The sequence below is a fragment of the Amphiprion ocellaris genome, chromosome 3 (genome assembly GCF_022539595.1).
Source record: "Amphiprion ocellaris isolate individual 3 ecotype Okinawa chromosome 3, ASM2253959v1, whole genome shotgun sequence".
In the NCBI taxonomy this organism is placed as follows: domain Eukaryota; kingdom Metazoa; phylum Chordata; class Actinopteri; family Pomacentridae; genus Amphiprion; species Amphiprion ocellaris.
Genome location: NC_072768.1, coordinates 39,080,986 through 39,103,559, shown reverse-complemented (window position 1 = coordinate 39,103,559; position 22,574 = coordinate 39,080,986). Strand labels below are relative to the sequence as shown.

Sequence of the window (22,574 nt, the reverse complement as noted above, 5' to 3'; positions counted from 1 at the left end):
TATTATAATAATATAAGGAATATTTTCATTATTAAGGGATCTGTGCATTATTATTTTATTATCTGGTTGGTAAAATATGCAAACAAACGTGGAAAATAGCCATAAAAACTCGTTATTTTGTTCTGTCAGCTGTGTAAAATTTACATTTTTTGTCATAATACGCTCTAGAAAGTTGTTTAAAAACATCTAATTTATGGATTTAGTTAAAGATTTTGGTTTGCAAACATTATTTTGACAAAACACAACATAATTATGCTCAATCAACTTAAAATTTGGTGTAATGTAAACTCAAATTCCTGCAGTAGTTGAGGTAACGTAATGAAACTGGTTTGAAAACTTACAGATATTGTAATGAGATTGAACAAAAACATCTTTTTTAAGGAATAGGAGCATGTTTGTGGGTTGTAAAATATTTTTTAAAATATAAAAAAAATATCTATAAAAAGTCGTTATTTTGTTCAATCAACTAGTGGAAAATTTGTAAATTTAGAAAATGATTTTAAAAAACCTCTGATTTATTGATTTAGTAAAAGATTTTGGTTTACAAACATTTTTGCAGTAACAACGTAATTATGTTGAATCAACTTAAAATTCTACGTAATTTAAACTAAGATTTCTGCAGTAGTTGAGGTATGTTATAGTAATATAAGAAATATTTTCATTATTAAAGGATCTGTGCATCGTTATTTTATCATCTGGTTGGTAAAATATGCAAAACATTTGGAAAATAACCATAAAAAGTAGTTATTTCGTTCAGTCAACTGTGTAAAATTTCCAAATTTGACATCAAATGCTCTAAAAAGTCATTTTTAACATTATTTTTGACAAAACACAACATAATTATGTTGAATCTACTTAAAATTCTGCATAATTTAAACTCAAATTGCTGTATTTGTTAAGGGAATTCAATAAAATTGGCTTCAAAACTTCATTTTCGTTCACTTTGAGTTCAGGACTTTAACAATCTGGACAATTTCAGAAGGTTAAGGAAAGTTAATTCTCTTAATTCTGTGTAGTTTGTTTGTTGAACATAATTTGATTAGAAAAACCTGCTTTACTCTACTTTGTTGAGCCCAAACATTAATTGTAGTGCTAAAACTCTGAATTTCCATTTTGTGCTCCTTTATTCTTCCACTATTTGACATTTATTCACAGCTTTGGTTAATTTATCAATTCAGATTATTTCATTTTTAATTAAAAAGCCCCCAAACATCTCTGATTCCAGCTCATCAGGTGGACATATTTGCTAGTTTCTGTTTTCTAAACATGGTAAATTTAAAATGTGTGTGTTTGTGGTTTATTTTCCTGATTCTTTAGTGTTTTTGTCCATCGGTTCTGGTTTTAACAGCTCAGTTCTGGTATCCAACATGCATCATAAACCAGCAGACGGGAGGTAAATAAACCTAAACTTCACTGGGATTATCTGAACCTCTTTAATTGGAGCTAAAGCCCAAAGTTTGTCCCCTGTAATGTCACTAATAATCCCTTGATGCAGCTTGACTCATACTTCTGAGTATCTTTGTTTTCTCCTTTAAATGGGTTTATTTAAAGCTCGTCTCTCAGTCTGACTGCTCAGGCGTCGGCCTTGTTTGGCTTATTTTGTGTGATTCAGTCAGCACAAACTCATTATAACCAATTTTCTCTAAGTCTTTTCTTAAATGAACGTTTGCTTCTTTAGTTGATTAATGTAAACCTGCAATCAACATGTGAAACGTTTTCCAAGGGCCTATAGATGTTAGAAATGCTGTGAAAAAATGTCATTTTGTGACTAAAACAGCATAAAAAAATTACAAAACAGAAGTTCCACTTGGACTAGTTAAAGCTACTGTTAGCATTAGCTCAAGCTACCTACTTTTTTCCTGTTTTCAGACATTTTAAAAGTCAGCTTTGATGCACCAGCATCTTATTTTGCCTTAAAATGTTATATTTCATTATCTGCATGTGTAATATTGGGGCTAAAGCACTTAAAATACATGCTAACATCAGCTTAAGCTAAAGTTAATTATTTTTATCCTTTTTCAGAAATTTAAAAAGTCTTATTGTGCCATGAAAAGATATATTTGATATATTTTTGCGATACGGGTGTGTAATTTTGGGCCTAAAAAAGCATAAAACAACACAAAAACTAGAAAACAGAAGCTGCACTTGAACTAGTTAAGGCAAGAATTAGCATTAGCTTAAACTAACTACTTTTTTCCTGCTTTCAGACGTTTTAAAAGTCAGTTGTGATGCTCCAACATCTTATTTAGCCACAAACATTACATTTGTTATATTTAGTTATCTATAGGAGTGTATTTGGGGCTAAAACAGTATAAAAAAAATACACCAACTACGAAACAGAAGTTGCACTTGGACTAGTTAAAGCTAGAATTAGCACTAGTTTAAGCTAACTACTTTGTTCCTGTTTTCGGACATTTGAAAAGTCAGTTATAATGCTTGTTGAGCTGAATCTCAAGACATGGGACCTAAAAACTACACTTCCCAGAATGCACTGGTAGCAGCAAGGAGGGACCTGACACCTGGTGCTTGACACCTGATCAGTGAGCACTGATTTAGAGCACCTGGGAAGGACTGGAGGAAGCTCAGCCAGTCTGGCAAACAACCTTCAGAAGAGAAAGACACAAGGAAAGAACAAAGAAGATCCAAGTCCACTCATGGATTCAGTCCAAAGACGCCAATGGTTGGTGAAATGTTTATTTGCTTTTTTTGGTGATTTGAAATTGTTTCTTTATATGGCCAAGTTTATGTTAACTGCACTGCATGATTGGTTGATTTAAATGGTTAACTGACTAATATGTCAACTTTTTGGTTCTGTGTTTGATGGTATGAACGTTGTTTCTCTGTCTTTAAAGGTTTACAACCCATTGAAATACTTTGACCAACCAACTAGAAGGAAAATAAAGTTTGAGTTGGAAATTTAAATTGAGTTGTCCTCGCGTCCTTTGGAGGGAAAGAGAGGTGGACTTGACAAAGCTACATCTTATTTTGCCATGAAGAAATATATTCATTATATTTTGTTGCAGAATTTTGTGGTTAAAACAGCACTTTAAAAAAAAATCACAAAAACTAGAAAACAGGAGCTGCACTTGGACTATTAAGACTAGTTTTAGCATTAGCTCAAGCTAACTACTTTTGTGTTCAGTCAATTTTGATGCTTTAACATCCTTTTTTGCCATATATTTGCCATGTTTTGTCATCTATGCATGGAAGCTTTTTGTTGCTAAAGCGGCATTAAATAAAAGCCTGCTACACTTGAGCAGTTAGCTTCAGATAAAGTGTTTTAACTGTTTCTTACCCATTTTGTTGTCTGCATCTGGAAATTTGGTGCTAAAACAGTATAAAATTTTCACAAAACTGGAAAGTAAAGACCAAACTGTTCAGTTGTATTTGAGCTAGTTGTGCCAAGTGCTAGCTAATGCTATTGTAGTGTTAGCTAGCAGCTATCCTTAAACATTTGAAAAGTACATTTGTAGTAATAGGACATTATTTTTTTCAGTATTTTTCTGGGTGTGCACAGGTGCTACCAACAATGAACAAATCGTCAGGGTCACATACTACAGGTATGTGAATTTTTACATATATTTACAATTTTACTTTGTTTTCATACCTGTCTCTGTTTCTTTCTGGGTGAACACTGCCTGCAGTTCAACCAAAAACTCAGTTTTATTTTGAACATATGACTGTTAGTTGAGTCTGAGTCAGTCATGGGTCCAAATTTTTTAGTTTTTTTACAGAATCTGGTCCAAACGGTTTAAAACAGTTCAAATTTTAAATAAGACACATAGAATTAAGCGATTTTGACAATTTATCATGATTTTCTGACTTCCCGCTTCTGCTAAATGCTGTGATTTTGGTGATTTTCTCAAGAAAAAATAAGCTTTTCAAACCTGCTGCTAAGTTCTGTGGTTCAGAGTATAAATAATGATGATTTAGTTGAGCTGTAACAGTAAAATATTCAGCAGAGTTGGCTGATTCTCCCTGTTTCAGTTTAACGAAGCACCTGCTCATATTTAAACGCAGAGTGGAATCGATCTTTTAATCATATGCCTTTAAAGTCTGAGAGCAGATTTGGCTTTTTGCCACCATATAGCTGAACAAGAATCTCCAGAAACATATAAATAAGCGTCTAAACCTCCAGCTAGTCCTGTAATAAAAGCCAGTCTCTCCGTTAAAGTGCTACAGCTGTCACTGGCAGCTTTATCGCCCCCACCGCTGGAAAAATAATTGCACTGATTTCCAAATAGCAGGTGCTGCAGCCGGCATCACATAAAAATAGAAAATCTCAGAGGATCTGTGCAGCACTGAAAGAACCGACTGGGTTCCTACGGGGACGAAGCGGCGCAGCAACGTTTTCTACTGTAAGAAGTCTGATTTGAAACTCGCTGGAATGAACTCAGAGACATGAGATCGACGTCAACTTAAAGCCTCCGACTGGGAAGCAGACTTCAGGATAAAGAGGAAAGGAAGCATCTCCATGGAGGGATGATGGGAACATGTGGAGGTCCTTTGATAGAGTTGCATGTTTTTACCGTTTGTCTCAACACTGGACAGAATAAAAGTTTACAGCTTAAACCCGCTGCATTTGATGCGCCGCCATCTTATTTAGCCTTAAAACAATATACAGGCTATATTTAGTTATCTATATGAGTAATTTGGGGGCTAAAACTGCATAAATCATCATAACAATTCGAAAACAGAAGCGGCACTTGGAATAGTTAAAGTTAGCATTAGCTCAAGCTAACTACTTCTTTCCTATTTTCAGACATTTTAAGAGTCAGTTTTGATGCTCCAATATGTTATTTAGCCTTAAAACAATATGTGTTATATTTTATTATCTATGTGTGTAATATTGGGGCTTAAGCAGCATAAAACATTCACAAAAACTCGAAAATAGAAGTTGCGCTTCAATCAGTTACGTATTTTATATTCAATGTTGCATGTTCTTATTATTTTTCTTGACACTGGACAGTATAAAAGCGAAGTTTACAGCTCTAACCTGCTGCCAAAACCTCCCGACAAAGACGAAGTGACGGGAAAGTTGCAGCATCAGACGGCTGCAGAAGAAGACAAAGTGATGAGGTAATGCTAAATCTCTATTTCGCCGCTGACAGACAAAAGTGACAGTAATACGAGGTGAATTTGCATAGCAGATGTTGCACCACGCGGGGCTGGATTTATTGAACTGGCAAACACTGGGGTGGCTACGTGCCATCTGTCAGACAACAGCAGCAAATAAATTAAAAGCAACAGCTGTGAGTACACGGTGGAGGTAAGGGCAAGTCGTAGCACCTCGCTCAGCGCAGGAAGAGATGCATGTCAGGGAGGTTATTCCCTCCAGGACGTCGGATGAGGAGATGGAAAAGACATTTTCAGAGGCGTGTTCGCTCTGACTTACTGTCATTTACATTCTCCATTTGGCTTCACGTTGCCATAACTCACTGTCCACATGTAATTCGTTTTTCTGAATTACACTTCATCACGTATTAATGGTAGCAGCTACTCGTTAGCTCGTTGGTGCAGGCAGAGACTGCGTAAAAATCAATCCTTGTTTTCTGTCTTGGTTTCCCTTCCTGACAATTTCAATTCCACGGCAGCCTGTGGCTTTTTTAAGAACAACATTAAGAATTAATGCGTTCATCGTGATGTGAGTTTTTGTAGTCCAGGGGCTGAACAGTGAGCTCGCTGTGTTCAATCAATCTGCATTCGACGACAAAGAAAACCGAGGCAACGGCGAACTCTAGGAGCAGAAATATGCAATTCTGGATGTGATTATAGCTGCTGCACATATAAAACACAAGAAACCTGCGAAGGTGAGCCGGTGCACATAACTTAATCATGAATTACTGTGAAAGTGCATTTATTTTTAAAGATCCCCTCCAGTGAAAATCAAGACTTTCACCTCGTTAGCATGTCCATAGTGTGGTTTCTGTATGCTAGCAGACCCATCATGAGCATTTCCACCTTGGAACTGCAGAGCACTGATGACCAGCTCAGCAACACAGATTCATGCTTCCAGGACTTTACAAAACAGGCTCCTGTCAGGTTGCAAGATGCAGCTTTCTGCATCATTATTCCGATTGGCGCTGGTTAAAATCAATATACACAGGGGTCTCGACTTACATCAGAGTACCGTTCCTACGGCGCGACGCAACGCGATTTTCACTGTAAGTCGGAACGCCATCAGAAGAGTCTGACTTATGCTTGGGAGCCATAATGAAGGGCAAAAAGTTAGTGAAAGTAGCACAATCCAAGGTGGCGTACAACCAGAGAATGGAAACAAAGCCGTCTTCCTCGTATATCAACGCATGACGACGTATTCGTCCGCTCCATTCGCCAACTACTTCACAGCAAAATTTGCTTGATCGTCACTAACTCCGTACGTTTGAATGATGGAACAAGACATTCTTAATAAATTTATCGGAGATGGTGACGTAACCACGAAACGCCGTAGGTCGAGGACGTCGTAAACCGAGGACCTGTTGTACTTTGTTACACAGCAGACTATTAGTACCTCAACATTAGAAGTATTACAATTAGCATCTCTTTGTATAATCTTCAGTCTGGGAATGTCAATAATTAATCATTAATCTAACATACATGCCAACACTCTCAGTAATGTTTCTTGGCCAAATTCACTGTCAAGCTACACTTTTAAATCCTTAAATTATGCCCTACTGTCATAAATATTCATAGCATTTCTCAACCCATCTGCCTTTTGTTAATATATAAGAATACTGTCTGACCAGTGAAAATATGAGCATCCTCGCAGCTATTTTATGGAGCCTTTAAAAGACACAACAGTGATCTGATCTGAACGTCCTTCTGAGGATTTCACACATAAAACCGAGGTCACACGTTCACATAGCGCTCCTGAAATAACACCGAGTTTAGAGTCACACCTGCTTCCGACCACTAACTGCCCCCAGCAGCCATCATCTGTCCCTTTACTTTACGCCGGCCTTCCACAGAAACACCTGGCATCAATTCACCACCTACAACCAATAACCACTCTCTGTGTTCAACACATTTCCAGGTTTTTTTTGTGAGTTAAACGCTCCTGCTGCTGCGGAGTTACATAACTTGACAGATCGTGCCGTCAGTTTTTTAATTTTACCTATAAGCGGCTTTCCATTAGCGCTCTCCATTATCCAAAGTACACCATATGCTTTTCCCTTTCGGTTATGCAACTGATGATTTCCATTAAACGCGTCACACAAACTAAAGTCACCCATCGTTACGACCTTTGTGTTTCTGTCAAAGAGTTGTGGAAGGTGGGATGAAGTAAAACGCCCAAGAAACAACCAAATTTACATCATTCTTTACTCATTTGCTCAACTTTTGGGGTTGATTTTCCACCAACAGTCATCACTAAGGCTTGTAAGTGATGCTTAATACCCTCCAAAAACACATTATGTTTAATAAAACATCAAAATCACAGCATTTGTCAGAGCCAGAAACTGAAAAAACTGGAAAAAATTGCTGGATTTTGAACTTTCCGACAGTCCTCAAACGACTCATCTGTGACTAGAAAAACGATCCAAATCTGAGCAGAAAATTGTGCTAAAATTACTTATTTAAAAACTCGCCAAACCGATTCTGTAAAATACAGAAATTCTACATTTGTCAACAAGGCCAAAAAGCCATGACTGACTCATTTTGCAACCAACAGTCACATGACAAAAATTCAGATTTTCCTTTTTTTTGGCTCAACTGCAGGCAGTGTTTGCACAGGTGGGATGAAGAAAAACGCCCATGAAACAACCAAGTTCACATCATTCTTTACTCATTTGCTCAACTTTTGGGGTTGATTTTCCACCAACAGTCATCGCTAAGGCTTGTAAATGATGCTAAATCCCCCCCAAAAAACATTATCTTTAATAAAAATAAAAACATCAAAATCACAGCATTTCTCAGAGCTAAAAACTAGAAAAACTAGGGAAAAAACATCACTGGGTTTCAAACTTTCCGACAGCCCTGAACTACTCTTCGGTGAGTAGAAAAACGACCCAAATCTGTGCTTAAAGGTGAGCTAAAATTATTCAATTTGTCTCATTTAAAAACTCGCCAAAAATAAACTGATTGTACCAAACAGATTCTGTAAAATACAAAAAATTCTGCATTTCTCAACAAAACCAAAAGGCCATGACTGACTCAATTACAACCAACAATCACGAGACAAAAATTTTGAATTATTTTTGCAAATTGCTGCAAAACAACCGTAAAAGAAGTGTAGAACAGCAAAATATAGATAGAATTACTGCAAAAAAAGTAGAAAATTATGCAAGATGATTAACAAAACGCAACAAAATAGATGCAATATAACTAAAGAGCAAGAAAACCGATTGAAAAGACACAGAACATTAACAAAAACGCCTGAAAAACAACTAAAATAATCATTAAATAGCAAAAATATAGATGGAAAAAGTGCAAAAAGGCACAAAATTATGTGCAAAATAACTGTTAAAGAGGTGTAAAATGACAAAAATAGACAAAATTACTGCATAAAGGCAAAAACAATGTTCAAGATGAACACAGACATAAAATTAACACAATCTGCTGCTGCATTACTGCAAAGACTCACAAAAAGATGCAAAATGACCAAAAAACAATAAACTTATCGAAAAACACACAAAATGAAGAAACTGCGTAAAACTGATGAAAACGCTCAACCTTTAGGTTTTCTGTGGGCAGATTTTGATATTTGTAGACGTTCCTCTGCTTATTAAAAGCCTCCACAGTGTTTAACGGTGAGGATTTAATGAAAACTCACTTGAGAATGACGCAGCCGGACCCAGTAGGGGGCGCCGTCCATAAAACCTGGATCCTGGTGCGTCGCCGAGGCGTGCTCTCCGTCACCGCCGGAGGACAGTTGGTCATGAACTGAGTGTCGTCTTCGTCGATGATCTGGAAGCAAAAGAGAAAGAAAAGATTATATTCTATTCTCCTGCAGCAGATTTCTAAACAACATCACCATCCATCACTGTCCTTCTGACAACAGTTTGGATTTTATTTACCGGAGGCTGATGTTTCTGAGCAGAACGACTCGATCGGGTCTTAAAAATGTCAAGTGGAAACATCAGCATCAGACTGTTTATTTCTGTAACGTTAAACCGTCATCTGGGTCTCAAACTGATCTTTACTGCAGATCAAACTCACTGCAAATGCATCCAGGTGCAACAATTAATCAATAAGTTGTCGATTATTAAATGAATCCCCAATTATTTTTGATAATCCGTGATTGTTTTGAGCAATAATTTGACTAAAAAAGTCTAAATTCTGTGATTCCAGCTTCTTAAATGTGAAAATTTTCTGGTTTCTTTTTTCCTCTGTGACACTAAACTGAATATATTTGGACAATTTTTCATGTTGATCTTCTTGGGAAACGCTGCACTACTGCAACTACACACACAACAACTACAAAAAGATGCAAAATGACTAAAGAGCAAGAAAACTAATTGAAAATACACAAAATAATGAAAACAAATTGATGAAAAACAACTTTAAAAGAGGTGTAAAATAGCAAAAAATAGCCAGAATTAATGCAAAAAGGCACAAAATTATGCAAAATTACTAAAGAAAAGCCATGAAAGGCACCAAAACAGATGCAAAATGATGAAAGAGCAAGAGAACCGATTAAAAAGACACACAAAATAAAGACAAATTGCCACAAAACAACTGTAAAAGAGGCGTAAAATAACAGACAAAATTACAGTATAAAGGTACAAAAATAAGCAAAATGACTAAAAAGAGACACAAAATTAACAGTTAGATGCAAAACAACCGTAAAAGGCATAAAATGACAAAAAAAAACACACAAAGTTACTGCAAAAAGGCAAAAATGTGCAAAATGATTACAAAAAGATACAAAATGAACACAATCTGCTGCTGCATTACTACAAATACACACAAAAAAACTACAAATAGTTGCAAAATGTCTAAAGAGCTTGTGGACTGATTGAAAATACACAAGAAAATGAACAAAAACAGATGAAAAACAACCATTAGACAGCTCAAAAAAGGCAACAAATAAACAGAATTACAGCAAAAAGGCAGAAAAACATGCAAGAGTAAAAAAAAAGCCACAAAACGCACCAAAATAGATGCAACATGACTAAAAAGCAAGAAAACTGATGAAAAGACACAAAATGAAGACAAATGGCTGCAAAACGACTGTAAAAGAAACATAAAATGACAACAAATAGACAAAATTAGGGTATAAAGGCATAAAGAAAATGCAAGATGATTAAAGCGAGTCATAAAATTCACACAGATGTAAAATGACTGTAAAGTGGATCTTTGCTGAATAAAATATGATAGGAATGGGTTAAACCCTGTCATTATCGCTACAGTTTCTGCTGTAAACGGGTCCATGTCTCTGGATAAAATCTGAACAACTTGAACAAATTAAAACTCTAACAATTACTGAAGTCATCAGAATTCATCCTCGAGGAAGCGTCGATGTCTGCAGAAACTTTCCTGGAAATTTACCCAAAAGGTCACAAGATGTTTCAGTCTGAAGGACTGGAGGAGGAAAAACTAGATAAAAAACGGAGAGAAAAGTCCTGTTCTCAGAAAACACTCCTCAGGGAATCAGTCCGGAGTCGGAAAGACTTCTCCAACCTGCAGTTTGTTCTTCTGCAGAGTTTCTACCAGCACGTCACCAGAGGCCAAGTTTGAAGATCTTGGTTTTCCAGGGTTCAAACGACTTTCACCTTCAGACAGCAGCAGGAGGTTCTAGTAGCGAGCTGAGAAGCAGAAAGTCTGCAGTTTTAACTTCTAGGATCAGCAGCAAGATCAACCAAATCTGGAAAAAATTCCCCTCAGAACCATCTCCAGTAACTTTATCAATGACCAGAGTTCTACCTTCATCCTGGGAATATTTCCAGAGTTCCATAGAGGTGGGTCCAGATTTATCACTATTTAATGGACTTTTTCCATCATTTCTGAGCCTCAGAACTTCATCAGTCCAGCAGATAGAACCAGGACATTTAGGAGGAAAAACACATCTGAGTTCTGGTAAAAACTGACACCAGATCAGTTTTACATCCATCCAGGTGTCACATATAGAGCTGTCCGAAATTTGACCAATTCTAGACAATTTTCGAGTCATTTTGGACAGATTTTGATGGATAAAATACACATTTCACTTCTGTAAAAAGCTGTAGGCAAATTAATTTCACATCTACTCCAGTTGACAGATCTAAATTCTGATTTATTTTCAACAGATCTGAGTAATTTTGGACAACTTTCAGGTCATTTTGACAAACAAATTGAGTCGTTACTGACATTTTCAACAATTTTCATGTCTTTTTTGGGGCAATATTCATGACATTTTGAACAGTTTGAGTCATTTTTGACAAATTATGAGAACTGTAGGACAAAAAAAAGTGATAAATCTGGACCCACCTCTATGGAACTCTCGAACTATTCCCAGGATGAAGGTAGAACTCTGATCATTGATAAAGTTACTGGAGATGAAGAACCAGATGGTTCTGAGGAGGTCAGGAAAAAACTTTAGTCCTATTTGGTGGATTTTTTTTGTGCTGAATTTGAGTTTTTGTTGCAATTTTGCCTATTTTGTGGTGATTTTAGTGCCTTTTATGGTCATTTTGGTCCTTATTGTGGTGATTTTTGCAACCAGTATAAGAGAAATAAGAAATTAGATAGGTTTTGGGACCTGAATCAGAAGATTTAAAGGTACAACAGGAGCCCAGATGATGAATAACTATAGTGAAATATGACACAGACAATGCAACTAGAAACAAAAGTTGCAGCTGCTTCTAGTACAAAATCCCCCTTTACAGAAACACAATTAATGAAGTAAATCACGTACAATCTTAGTTTTAGTCCTTTGTCCTCAGTCCAAATAATTCAATAGTTCGTTCAGATGGGTTGTGTGACACACACCCACAACACAGTTCAATCCTACCTCACGTCACACCTGTAGGTAGGTTCTTTTGGGCAGTGGCTCGCCATCCATTAATGGAGTTCTTCAAAGTTCTTCTAGTAATCCTCAGCAGAGTTTAGGAGACTTCAGTTGTCACAGTAGTGTAATCTGGTATTGGAAGCCAATTCAAAAACCTGACCTATGGGCAGGGTCAGAATTCAATTACATTTGTGTTTAAACAAAGTAACTGTAAATCATCTCTCATCTCATTTCTCATCTTGTCAAACACAGTACTATTTCACACATTCAGTTCAAACATATCATGACCGGTTTTAACCAGTTTTCCAAGTTAAAGGTCGACACATTGAACTTACACACTTCAGGAAAAGTAATTAACCTTGTGCAACAATACACAACACACAATAGTAATTGTTCACCTTAAAATATGAACTTCTAAAACATGAATACACCGCGTTTCATCTTCTTCTAACTACCAAACGAACACGCGTCAGAATGCTAACGTTTAGCATAAGTGAATGTAACTAACAGTAAAAATTAGCATAGCGGCTAGCGCGATTATATGCAGATTTCAACTCACCGAAGCGTCAAACAATAACCGAAGAAATAGTCTCCCCCGGTTCTTATGCTTCACTCTGGAACAGGGATATCTGGTCTTCTTATTTTAAACATTTATACCAAACATGAACAGCGTATTTCTCCCACGGTGGGTTGTGTTTCTCCCTCTTGCCGCGGCTGCTTTTTTTTTTTTTTTTTTTTGTGTGTGTGCAACACAACTTTATTTCAGAGCAACCAAACCCGGGCGGGACAAACAATCTGATTGGCTGATGTGAAGTACGTTCACATCAACAATTGGTTGTGCACTCAGGTTTTTACTCAACACACACTCCTGGCAAACCAAATTTACCATTTATTTTAATGCAATTTTAACTTCACCGTACATAGTTCTATTTAAAGATTGTTTTTTGTATAAAATAACTTTATTGATTTTTGCTAGAGTTTAAAGTGTCAGATTTTATCTACTCTAGTTTATTGCTTTTTCTAGTAGTCGCTGTGGGCTACATTTTGCATGTTTTTGCTGGCATATTTGAACTTTTCAAGGTAGTTTCGGCTCTTTGTGGGGTGATTTTGTGTCTTTTTGTGGTAATTTTGGCCATTTTTATGGTTATTTTGCATGTTTTTTTTTGTGCCAAATTTGAGTTTTTGTCACAATTTCACCTGTTTTGTGGTGATTTTGGTCCTTTTTGTGGTGACTTTTGGTCTTTTTGCTGGCATATTTGAGTCTTTCAGGGTAGTTTGGGGGGTTTTGGGGTGATTTTGTCTCTTTCTGTGGTAAATTTTTACCATTTTTGTGGGGATTTTCCATCTTTTTAAAAATTTTTTTTAGTTATTTTCCTCCTAAATGTCATGGTTCTATCTGCTGGACTGATGAAATTCTGAGGCTCAGAAATGATGGAAAAAGTCCATTAAAAAGTGATAAATCTGGACCCACCTCTATGGAACTCTGGAAATATTCACAGGATGAAGGTAGAACTCTGGTCATTGATAAAGTTACTGGACATGAAGAACCAGCTGATTCTGAGGAGGTTCTGGTTGGTTTTGTGACACCAGCTGGAGTCAAACTCGTGGGAAAAGGTTTCAGTTCTCAGAGATGATAACAGGTTTGTGTATTCAGGACGAGTCTCGGCCGGTTTGTCTTTGGTCCTCAGACCTTGTCAGACATTTTAAAGACTAAACAGAAACAGAAGCACACATGCTCCCATGGCCTCCGACCTTGAACTCTGCAGCTGCCTCCACAATAACCCCTGAAGCTTTACTTCATTCACTGCCGGGTTGACTCTGCTTCACCAACACTGAGCTCCTGTCAGACAAACAAGAGGCTAAAAGGCAGAAAACAGCAGGAGATGAGTAAAAAAAGAAAGAAAAGGAAGGCATTAGCTGGAGGAAAGAGACGGAGTTTAGTGACGGGGAGGGATGTAGACAAAGATTAGGACTAACAAGATCAACTGAAACACAACACTGCTGTCTAGACATGAGAGAAATTCAGCGTCTGTTCTGTAATGATGGACAATTAGAGGAAACAGCACAAAGCGTACAAATGAAACAGCAAGATGTTTACAAAGACGCATTAAATGATTAAAAATCCATTAGAAGTTTTACTGATACATATGGAATCACTTTAGATATTTTAGGATTTTTTTGGAAGATTTTTACTCATTTTTAAAACTATTTACAAGAATTTATTGCCCAATTTGGGGGATTTTTTTTTTAAAATAAAACTTTTAAGGGAAACTTCTAAGGAATTATTGGAATTTTCTTCCTGAAGGTTTTGCAAATTTTCAGAAATTTGGGGAATTTTTTGCTGATTTTTGGATTTTTTTCAGACAAGGAAACAATATTTTTTGGTGCCTGTAAATGAGGACAGCAGGAGGGTAAAAGGATGGAAAACACATCTGAGTTCTGCTAAAAACTGACACCAGATCAGTTTTACATCCATCCAGGTGTCTCAGTCTAAAAGACAAAAAAACGTGGACATCTTTCAAGCCATTTTGAACACTTTTTTTTTTGAGTGATTTCGACAATTTTCGGGTTTCTTTGAGCAATTTTCATTAAGTTTCATCAATGATTAAAAATCCATTCAAGACTCCTGTGTTTCCAACGGAAGATGGTAAAATATCGAGTCAACACTTTGAAGCGCCGTCCAAACTCAAGAGTTCAAAGTCAGGACATGCAAATCCTGATTTAATACTCTGGTCAAGACTGTCGAGTCATGAATCAATTCAAAGCCAGAGACGCAGGAATCAATAGTCAAGTTTAAAGTCGATGCAGACGATCAAATGTCACTCCTCAGGTCCAGGAAACTCAGTGAACTTTAGTTTCACGTCCGCCCAGGTGTCACAAACTGAAGACAATCCAATCTGACCGATTCTGGACAACATTCAAGCCATTTTGAACAATTCTTTTGAATGATTTCAAGCATTTTCAGGCATTTTTGGACAACTTTCATGGACTTTTAAACAATTTGTTTGTAGTTTTGGCAGTTTTCTTGTCACTATGGAGAAATTTTGAAATATTAAGGACAATTTACATTAAATTTTGGACAACCTTCATGTCATTTGACTCATTTTTAATGGATTTTTGTTCAAAACTGACACCAGATCAATTTCATATCCATCCAGGTGTCACAAATTGAACATAATCCAAATCTGACCAATTCTGGACAATATTTAGGCCATTTTAAACATTTTGTTGAATGATTTCAGGTATTTTCAGGCATTTTTGGACAGTTTTCATGGAATTTTCAATAATTTGTGAGCAATTTGTCGTGTTTCATATCCATCCAGGTGTCACAAATTGAAGACAATCCAAATTTGACCAATTCTGAACAACATTTAAGCCATTTTAAACAATGTTTTGAGTGATTTCAAGTATTTTCAAGCGTTTTTGGACAATTTTCACAGAATTTTGAACAATTTGTTTTTCATTTTGGCAGTTTTTGTCACTATGGAGAAATTTTGTGATATTAGGGACAATTTTCATTCAATTTTGGACAACCTTCACACCATTTTACTCATCAAAAACACATTTAAGTTTTGTTAAAAACTGACACTAGATCAGTTTTACATCCATCCAGGTGTCTCAGTCTGAAGCTAATCAAAACCTGACCAATTCTGGACAAGATTTGCACAAAATTTCAGGTCCTTTTGAACATTTCCTGAATAATTCAGGGAAATATTAAAGGTTTTTTCATTTTTTGGGACAAATTTTAAAACATTCTGGACAATTTAGTGTAGCATTGGACATCTTTTGTCATTTTGAGCAGTCTGTTTTATCCATTTTTGACAAATATTGAAAAATTTGAGAAGATTTTCTGAAATTGTTGCCAACTTTCATGTCATTTGATTGATTTTTAAGAATAAACACATCTGAATTCTGGTAAAAACTGACACCAGATCAGTTTTACATCCATCCAGGTGTCTCAGTCTGAAGATAATCCAGATTTGACCAATTCTGGACAATTTTCAAGTCATTTATACAAAATTTCAAGTCCTTTTGAACAGTTTTTTGAATAACTTGGGGAACTAATGAATCATTTTAGAAGGTTTTTTTTGTCATTTTTTGGATGAATTTTAATAATGTTGGGAGAATTTAGTATAATTTTGGATATATGGACAGAAACGGTCCATTTGTACATCCAGTACAGCTTCAATACTTCCCTGAATCGACCCTCACTGCACTGAAAATGTGCATGGAGCTGTAAAGGAAACAGCTCTGGGGCCAGTTTTTACATTAAACAGTCCAAATGAACAACAGGCTCCCTCCTCTCTGCTGCGGTTTGGTGTAACTGAACGCCAAAAACCACAGAATTGGCCCCATTTGCTGGGAAATGAAGCTCCGAACGCACATTTTTTCCGGAGCAGCTGTTTGGATGCCGCCTTGGTTGGGTGGCTCAGACACTCAAATGTAAAATGATGCAATATTTGGCCCCGAGACCTTGGCGGCGTTCTGCAGTGATAGCACGGCTTTGATTGATGGAGAGCTCCAGGCGAAATGTCGGCGCCTCCGAGGTCTTCATCGAGACAACAGAACTTCTCAGCTCGTCTTCAAGTGTTGATGTGACATTTCAATCTATCTTCCTGTCTGCGGTGTTTGTTTTTATCCCCGCCAAAACTTTCTTTTCTTTGCACTCGACTTCCCCAAGGTTTCGTCTGTGTTCACATTTAAACCTGCTCAGAAACTCCCTGACTCTGGTCGTCGTCTTTCTGTCCGGAGCTCTTTGTGTCGGCGTGTTTGAACAGTCAGAAGCATCTGTGTTTACCGTCTGCAGCTTCACATGGACAAACTGAAACACCAGACGTCTTCCCACAGCCCTTCATACACCCGACACATCCCCGTTAGCAGAGACATGGCTTCAAACTTTAGGACTTCTCACCAGTTTCATAGCTTAACCCTTGTGTTTTCTTAGCATCCTGAACACTCCTCTTGACCCACCTCCACTGAGCCTCGAAAATAGAGCAGCTTCATTGAATTTTCAACTAAAATTATAAATAACCTATAACCTATTTTACATGAAAAACACACTGTGAAAATGTGGGTTTTTTCCTCATCAGAGGGCAAAAAGACTAATCACTGGACACCACTTGTTTTTATTACATCACACATGTTCTGTGTAGAAGTTTATTATCACTGTTATTGCCACTAAAAGTACTGCATAGGTGTAAACATTTGTTGAACAAGAGGTAGTAATTCTATATCTTAAGAAAGTACCAGAAATGTACAGAAAGTAGCTTTAAATGCATTTTTGAAGGGAAGTAACAGTGTACTGTATAGGCTATTGTACAGTGGAACTGTATGGAATGGAAGCCATTTGTGGTGATTTTCCATCTTTTGTGGCCATTTTGTATTTTTTTTATGGTGGTTTGACATATTTTGTGGTGGTTTTTGCATCTCTTTGTGGAGATTTTGCATCTTTTGAAGTGGCTTTCTATCTTTTTGAGGTGATTTTGTATTTGTGGTGATTTTGCATTTCTTACATTCCATTGCATTCGATACATTGGAACTGTACAGTATGCAGCTCCACTGGAAAAGTCCTGGAATTTCAAGTTGAGAAAAAGTCATTTAGGGGTTTTTCTACGCTATTAAGCATCGTGACCGAGTCATTTTTGACCCGAAGACAACACGAGGGTTACAAACCAACGATTACAACAATATCACTGCTTTTACAATCCAGATTGAGCTGTCTGAACCTGGAACTTGAATGTATTGACTTGGTTTGGAGGTTTTTCAGTTGTTTCAACAATAATAGAGCAACTTTAACTAATAAGAGTAAGAGGCTTCACCTGGTAGAACAACCAGGTACTGCAGCTGATCCACAACACATTTTCTGACTTGCACAACCTTCTTCTTTTTCCTAATCGGTTAATAGATCATTAATCGGTCAATTTATTAACAGTAGGTATATAAATAGTTACATATCCATATTAATGCAGAATGCACCAGTTTGAAATAAACTGAAATTCTCATTTTGAAAGGTTTTAATCTTTTTTCCCCCTAATTTAAGACATTTGAGACAATTTTTTTGTGTAATTTCAGACAACTTTCATGTAATTTGACCAATAAAAAAAAACACATCTGAGTTTGGTAAAAACTGACACCAGATCAGTTTTACATCCATCCAGGTGTTTCAGTCTAAACACTGAATCTGGTTTCTGTTCAGAACCTTTTTTTCCGATAATTTTAGACAATTGTTGACTTATAAATTGGATTAATTTCAAGCAATTTTGCGAGTCAAGTCATTTTGCACAAATCTTGAGTCATTTTCTATCATTTTTGAAGTATCGTGGATTAATTTTGTGTCATTCTGCAAATCTTCAGCTAATTTAGATCATTTTGGGGTAATTTGGGGTGAATTACAACACATTCTGGACAATTTTCTTGTCATTTTCAACAAGTTTTATGTCAACTTTAATCTTTTCTCTTCACTTTGGATCATTTTTCTGTCTTTGGGATCATTTTTGAGTCATTTAGGACAGATTTCATGTCATTCTGAACTTATTTTCTGTAATTATGAGAACAGAAAGCATAGAAGTTACAAATACAGCTGCAAGGTTTCAAACTTGAAAACTTTTTAGAAGGTTTTTTAGAATCCAGGCACAACTGGGTCAAACCAGAATTAGACTTTAGGCCTCTGCAGTTAATTCTGAACTGGTAAACACATCTGCTGCCTCTGTTTGACTCATCACTGAATCTATTTACTGGATAGTTTGTTGTCATGAGGAAAGCTAGAAACATTCTGCAGAAAAAGCTGTCAGTTCTGCTCTTGTTTTTTGCATTTATTTTCATTCTTTCGTGCTGTGAATTTACCCTTCCACTCCTCTTTGTGACCTGCAGACAAACATGTGCCGCCCAAACTCACTTCTGTCTGTTTGCTGGCAGAGATTCTCATCAGAAAGACATATTGTTTGGGTTTCTGGTGGTGAAATTTTGCCCTTGGACACAGCTGTCCACACAGTGTGACTGACAGCTCATCTGTAGGAGGTTGTGCACAAAAAAAAAAACATGAAAAAACAAAAAGAATTCAGCTCCAAAAACTGGACGAGGATCCGACAATTTACTGTCCGGCCAAATAAATGCTTAATTAAATGGGAAATTACGGCGCCGCCCGCTCTCCTGGAATAATAAGCTGAGTAAAATTACAGTTGTTTGGTGTCACGGAAAATGTCGCCGCTTAGTTTTTGGATTTTTTTTATTGTTTGGAGGCCAGAAGCGATGGAGGGGAACTACTGTGGCTCTTTATTCAGCCTGATTGTGTTTGGCAGTAGCCTAAACAAACCGAGTGGCTGGAAAACAGACACACAAGCAAACACAAGTAACCACATGCAAACACAATGACAAATGTGAATGCAGATGTGCACACAGTGTTTAGAAATACTGGCTCCACAGACTATTATTACCACCATCAACACATGATTAGGGAGCAAAATGATCAGTTTTCCTAAAAAAAAAAAGTTAAGTTCATTTTATCGTGAAAAACTATTTTTTTGTACAATACAGCAAATGGAATCAAAGATTTACAGATTTAAGTGCAAAATTGGAGAGTTAAACTGCCAGCATGACAAAAAATACACTACCATTCAAAAGTTTGGGGTCACCCAGACAATTTAATGTTTTCCATGAAAACTCCCACTTTTATTCATGTGCTAACATAACTGCACAAGGGTTTTCTAATCATCAATGAGCCTTTCAACACCATTAGCTAACACAATGTAGCATTAGAACACAGGAGTGATGGTTGCTGGAAATGTTCCTCTGTACCCCTATGGAGATATTCCATTAAAAATCAGCTGTTTCCAGCTACAATAGTCAACCACATTAACAATGTCTACACTGGATTTATCATTCATTTATTGTCATCTTCACTGAAAAAAACTGCTTTTCTTTCAAAAATAAGGACATTTTTAGGTGACCTCAAACTTTTGAACAGTAGTGTAGTTTGTCACATTGGCTCTTTAACTCTCCAGTTTCGCATTCAAATCTGTAAATCTTCAATTTCATTTGCTATATTGTACAAAAAAAATACAGTTTGAGACAGTAAAATGAACTTAAATTAAATGTTATTTTGCATTTTATTTGAGGAAAACTGATCATTTTGCTCCCTAATCATGTGTGTCGATGGTGGTAATAATAGTCTGTGCTTCATGAAATGGAAGTTCCAACGCTGACGCCGCTGTTGGCAAGAGAGATGACTTCCTTGATGGTTCCAGCGTTAATCGTGCTCCTGGATCTATACTCTGTTACCTGTACGGGACCTTTCTGAATCCTGGATACATAACAGAAAGGTTTTAAGACCTCCCCATCGCTGAGTCCGATAACTCAATAGCTGACATTCCAGCGTACAGTTTACAATCGAGCTGCTTCATCCCACCGCTCAATAGCCGACATTCCTCCCTACAGTACACAATCAAACCGTCTCAAAGTGCTGAAGTTTCCATTGTGTCAGGAGGTTATTATTTTAATGTTATCTTCATTCAAAAATAAGGAGATCAGCTGTAGTACCTGGTTGTTCCACCAGGTGTAGCCTCTTACTGTTTAATACTGTAGAGATCAAAGGAGGCGTCACTCAGACTGCAGTTCATGTTGGCAAGCAGAGAGCATTGTGGGAGTTTAGCTAGCAAGGGGCACTATGACAAAGACTTCAGTGGTGGTTAATGACCTCAGACCAGAACTCACGAGTGGGAATTGTAACCAAGTTTCTAATGCGGTGAAAATACTGTATATAGACTTTGGGTTTACTTTTAGTATCTGTGATGATATTAAAATTATATATAAGTTTTGTTTGTAGTATAGAACATGTATTTTAGAGTATATACTAACTTTTAATGTTAATCTTGGTACTAAACAAGGACCGCAAATCTTGTCCAAAAGGACTCCAAAGTTGTCCAAAATTGGTCAAATTTCGATTAGAGTTAGACAGAGACACCTGGATGGATGAAAAACTGATGTGGTGTCAGTTTTTACCACAACTCAAATATGTATTTATTAAAAATTGGTCAAATTGCATGAAAGTAGTCTAAAATTAGACACAATCGTCCAAATTTCTCAATATTTGTCAAAAATGACTCAAAAACAAACTGCTCAAAAAGACGTCCAAAATTATACCAAATTGTCCCAAATGTCTTAAAATTTGTCCAAGAAATGACAAAAAGCTTTCAAAATGACTCAGCATTTCCCCAATTTATTCAAAAATTGTTCAAAAGGAGCTGAAGTTTCATTCAAAATAAATTGTAGGGGGTTAGCTAGCAACGAGGCACCATGACAAAGACTTCAGTGGTGGTTAATGACCTCCGACCAGAACTTTTGTAAACAAGACGTGTCAAAAAAATACAAAACTAGTCACAGTTTGCTGTATTTGAAACGTATTTAGATCAAAAACAAATATACGGCAGAAAACACGCATCCGCGGTTAAAGGTGGCTAACTCAAAAAGACAAATCAAAAGTGATTCCAGTAAATTCATCTTTCTTTGAGAAGCTGCAGGCAGCTCATGCTAACTCCCCTGCTAGACGCTGTTTCTCTGAATCGCTACAGATAGTTATAGGTTGGCATCACTTAAAGCCGTTTCTTTGATAAGTGTGATTAAACTACCCAGTAACATCTAAAACCACAATTTGCTAAAATCACTTCCTGTGCAGCAGAAGCTAACTGAATTCAATGTATTATTAAATGGAACCACTCTGGGTACAGCTTGAACAAACATTATGTTTGATTAACTGTGACTCAGATCTGCATAACCACCACTTATATCTATGAAATTGTTTTGAATGGCTGTAAAAATCCACTTTTTTTCACATCAATCCGTCACCTCCTTGTGGGAAGTCATTTTCTCCAACACTTGAAGAGCCACGACTGAATCCCAAAAGAATCCAGAAGCACAACAAGGACGAAGCTGCGGCCCAGCACTCTTGATGCATAATGTACATGATGTGGTATAATCAGCGCAGCGTACAACATTATTTATGCAAACCTCAAGTATCTGAAGCAACCAGCTCATCAGCCACAATAAATAAAAGTTGTGTAAACTGTTCTCTGGTATTACTGGAAGTCAACAAGCTCACAGCTGCTGTCCTTGTGAACTCCTGAGTGTAATAATGAAGAGGCAGATGATTACTTCTGAGTGTGATTACATTAGATATCAGGTCCCCATCAATCACTCTGCAGCTCTCAAAGCTGAGTTTATGTACAGTTCACATCTACTTGTAAAGACCATGTATATCCTGGCAGTTCAATGACTTCTATAGCTCTTGATTTATATGACGGAGTCATTGAAACACATGAATCTTTGTCACAAGAAACAATCACATTTATAACAGATATAGAAAATATCTGCTCAGTCAAAAATATACACACAGAAATGCTAATATTTGTCCAATTCCACCTTAACTAGGTTCTTTTGGCTTCAATCTTCTGGTTTATCTTTGACTCCTCTGGAGAGAAGTGGTTCAGTTCAACTACATTTGTCATCTTTCTGACTTGTTTCTTCAGGTTGTTGATGGGTCTAAGTCAGGACTTTGGGGAGACCAGTCTAGAACCTTCATTCTAACCTGATGGAACCATTTCTTTACCACGTCTGATGTGTGTTTGGACTCATTGTCTGGTTGAAACATCCAACC

General features: G+C 36.8%; 1 protein-coding gene across 1 annotated transcript in view; it reads right to left on the bottom strand.

The window, feature by feature from the left end:
- The window catches only part of LOC111569225 (spondin-1-like), a 159,412-nt gene that overhangs the window by 120,827 nt on the left and 16,011 nt on the right, over positions 1 to 22,574 (bottom strand). The window contains exon 3 of the mRNA XM_055009128.1: positions 8,771 to 8,904. Within this exon, the coding sequence (XP_054865103.1) occupies positions 8,771 to 8,904 (134 nt within the window). The remainder of the gene's footprint in view (positions 1 to 8,770; positions 8,905 to 22,574) is intronic.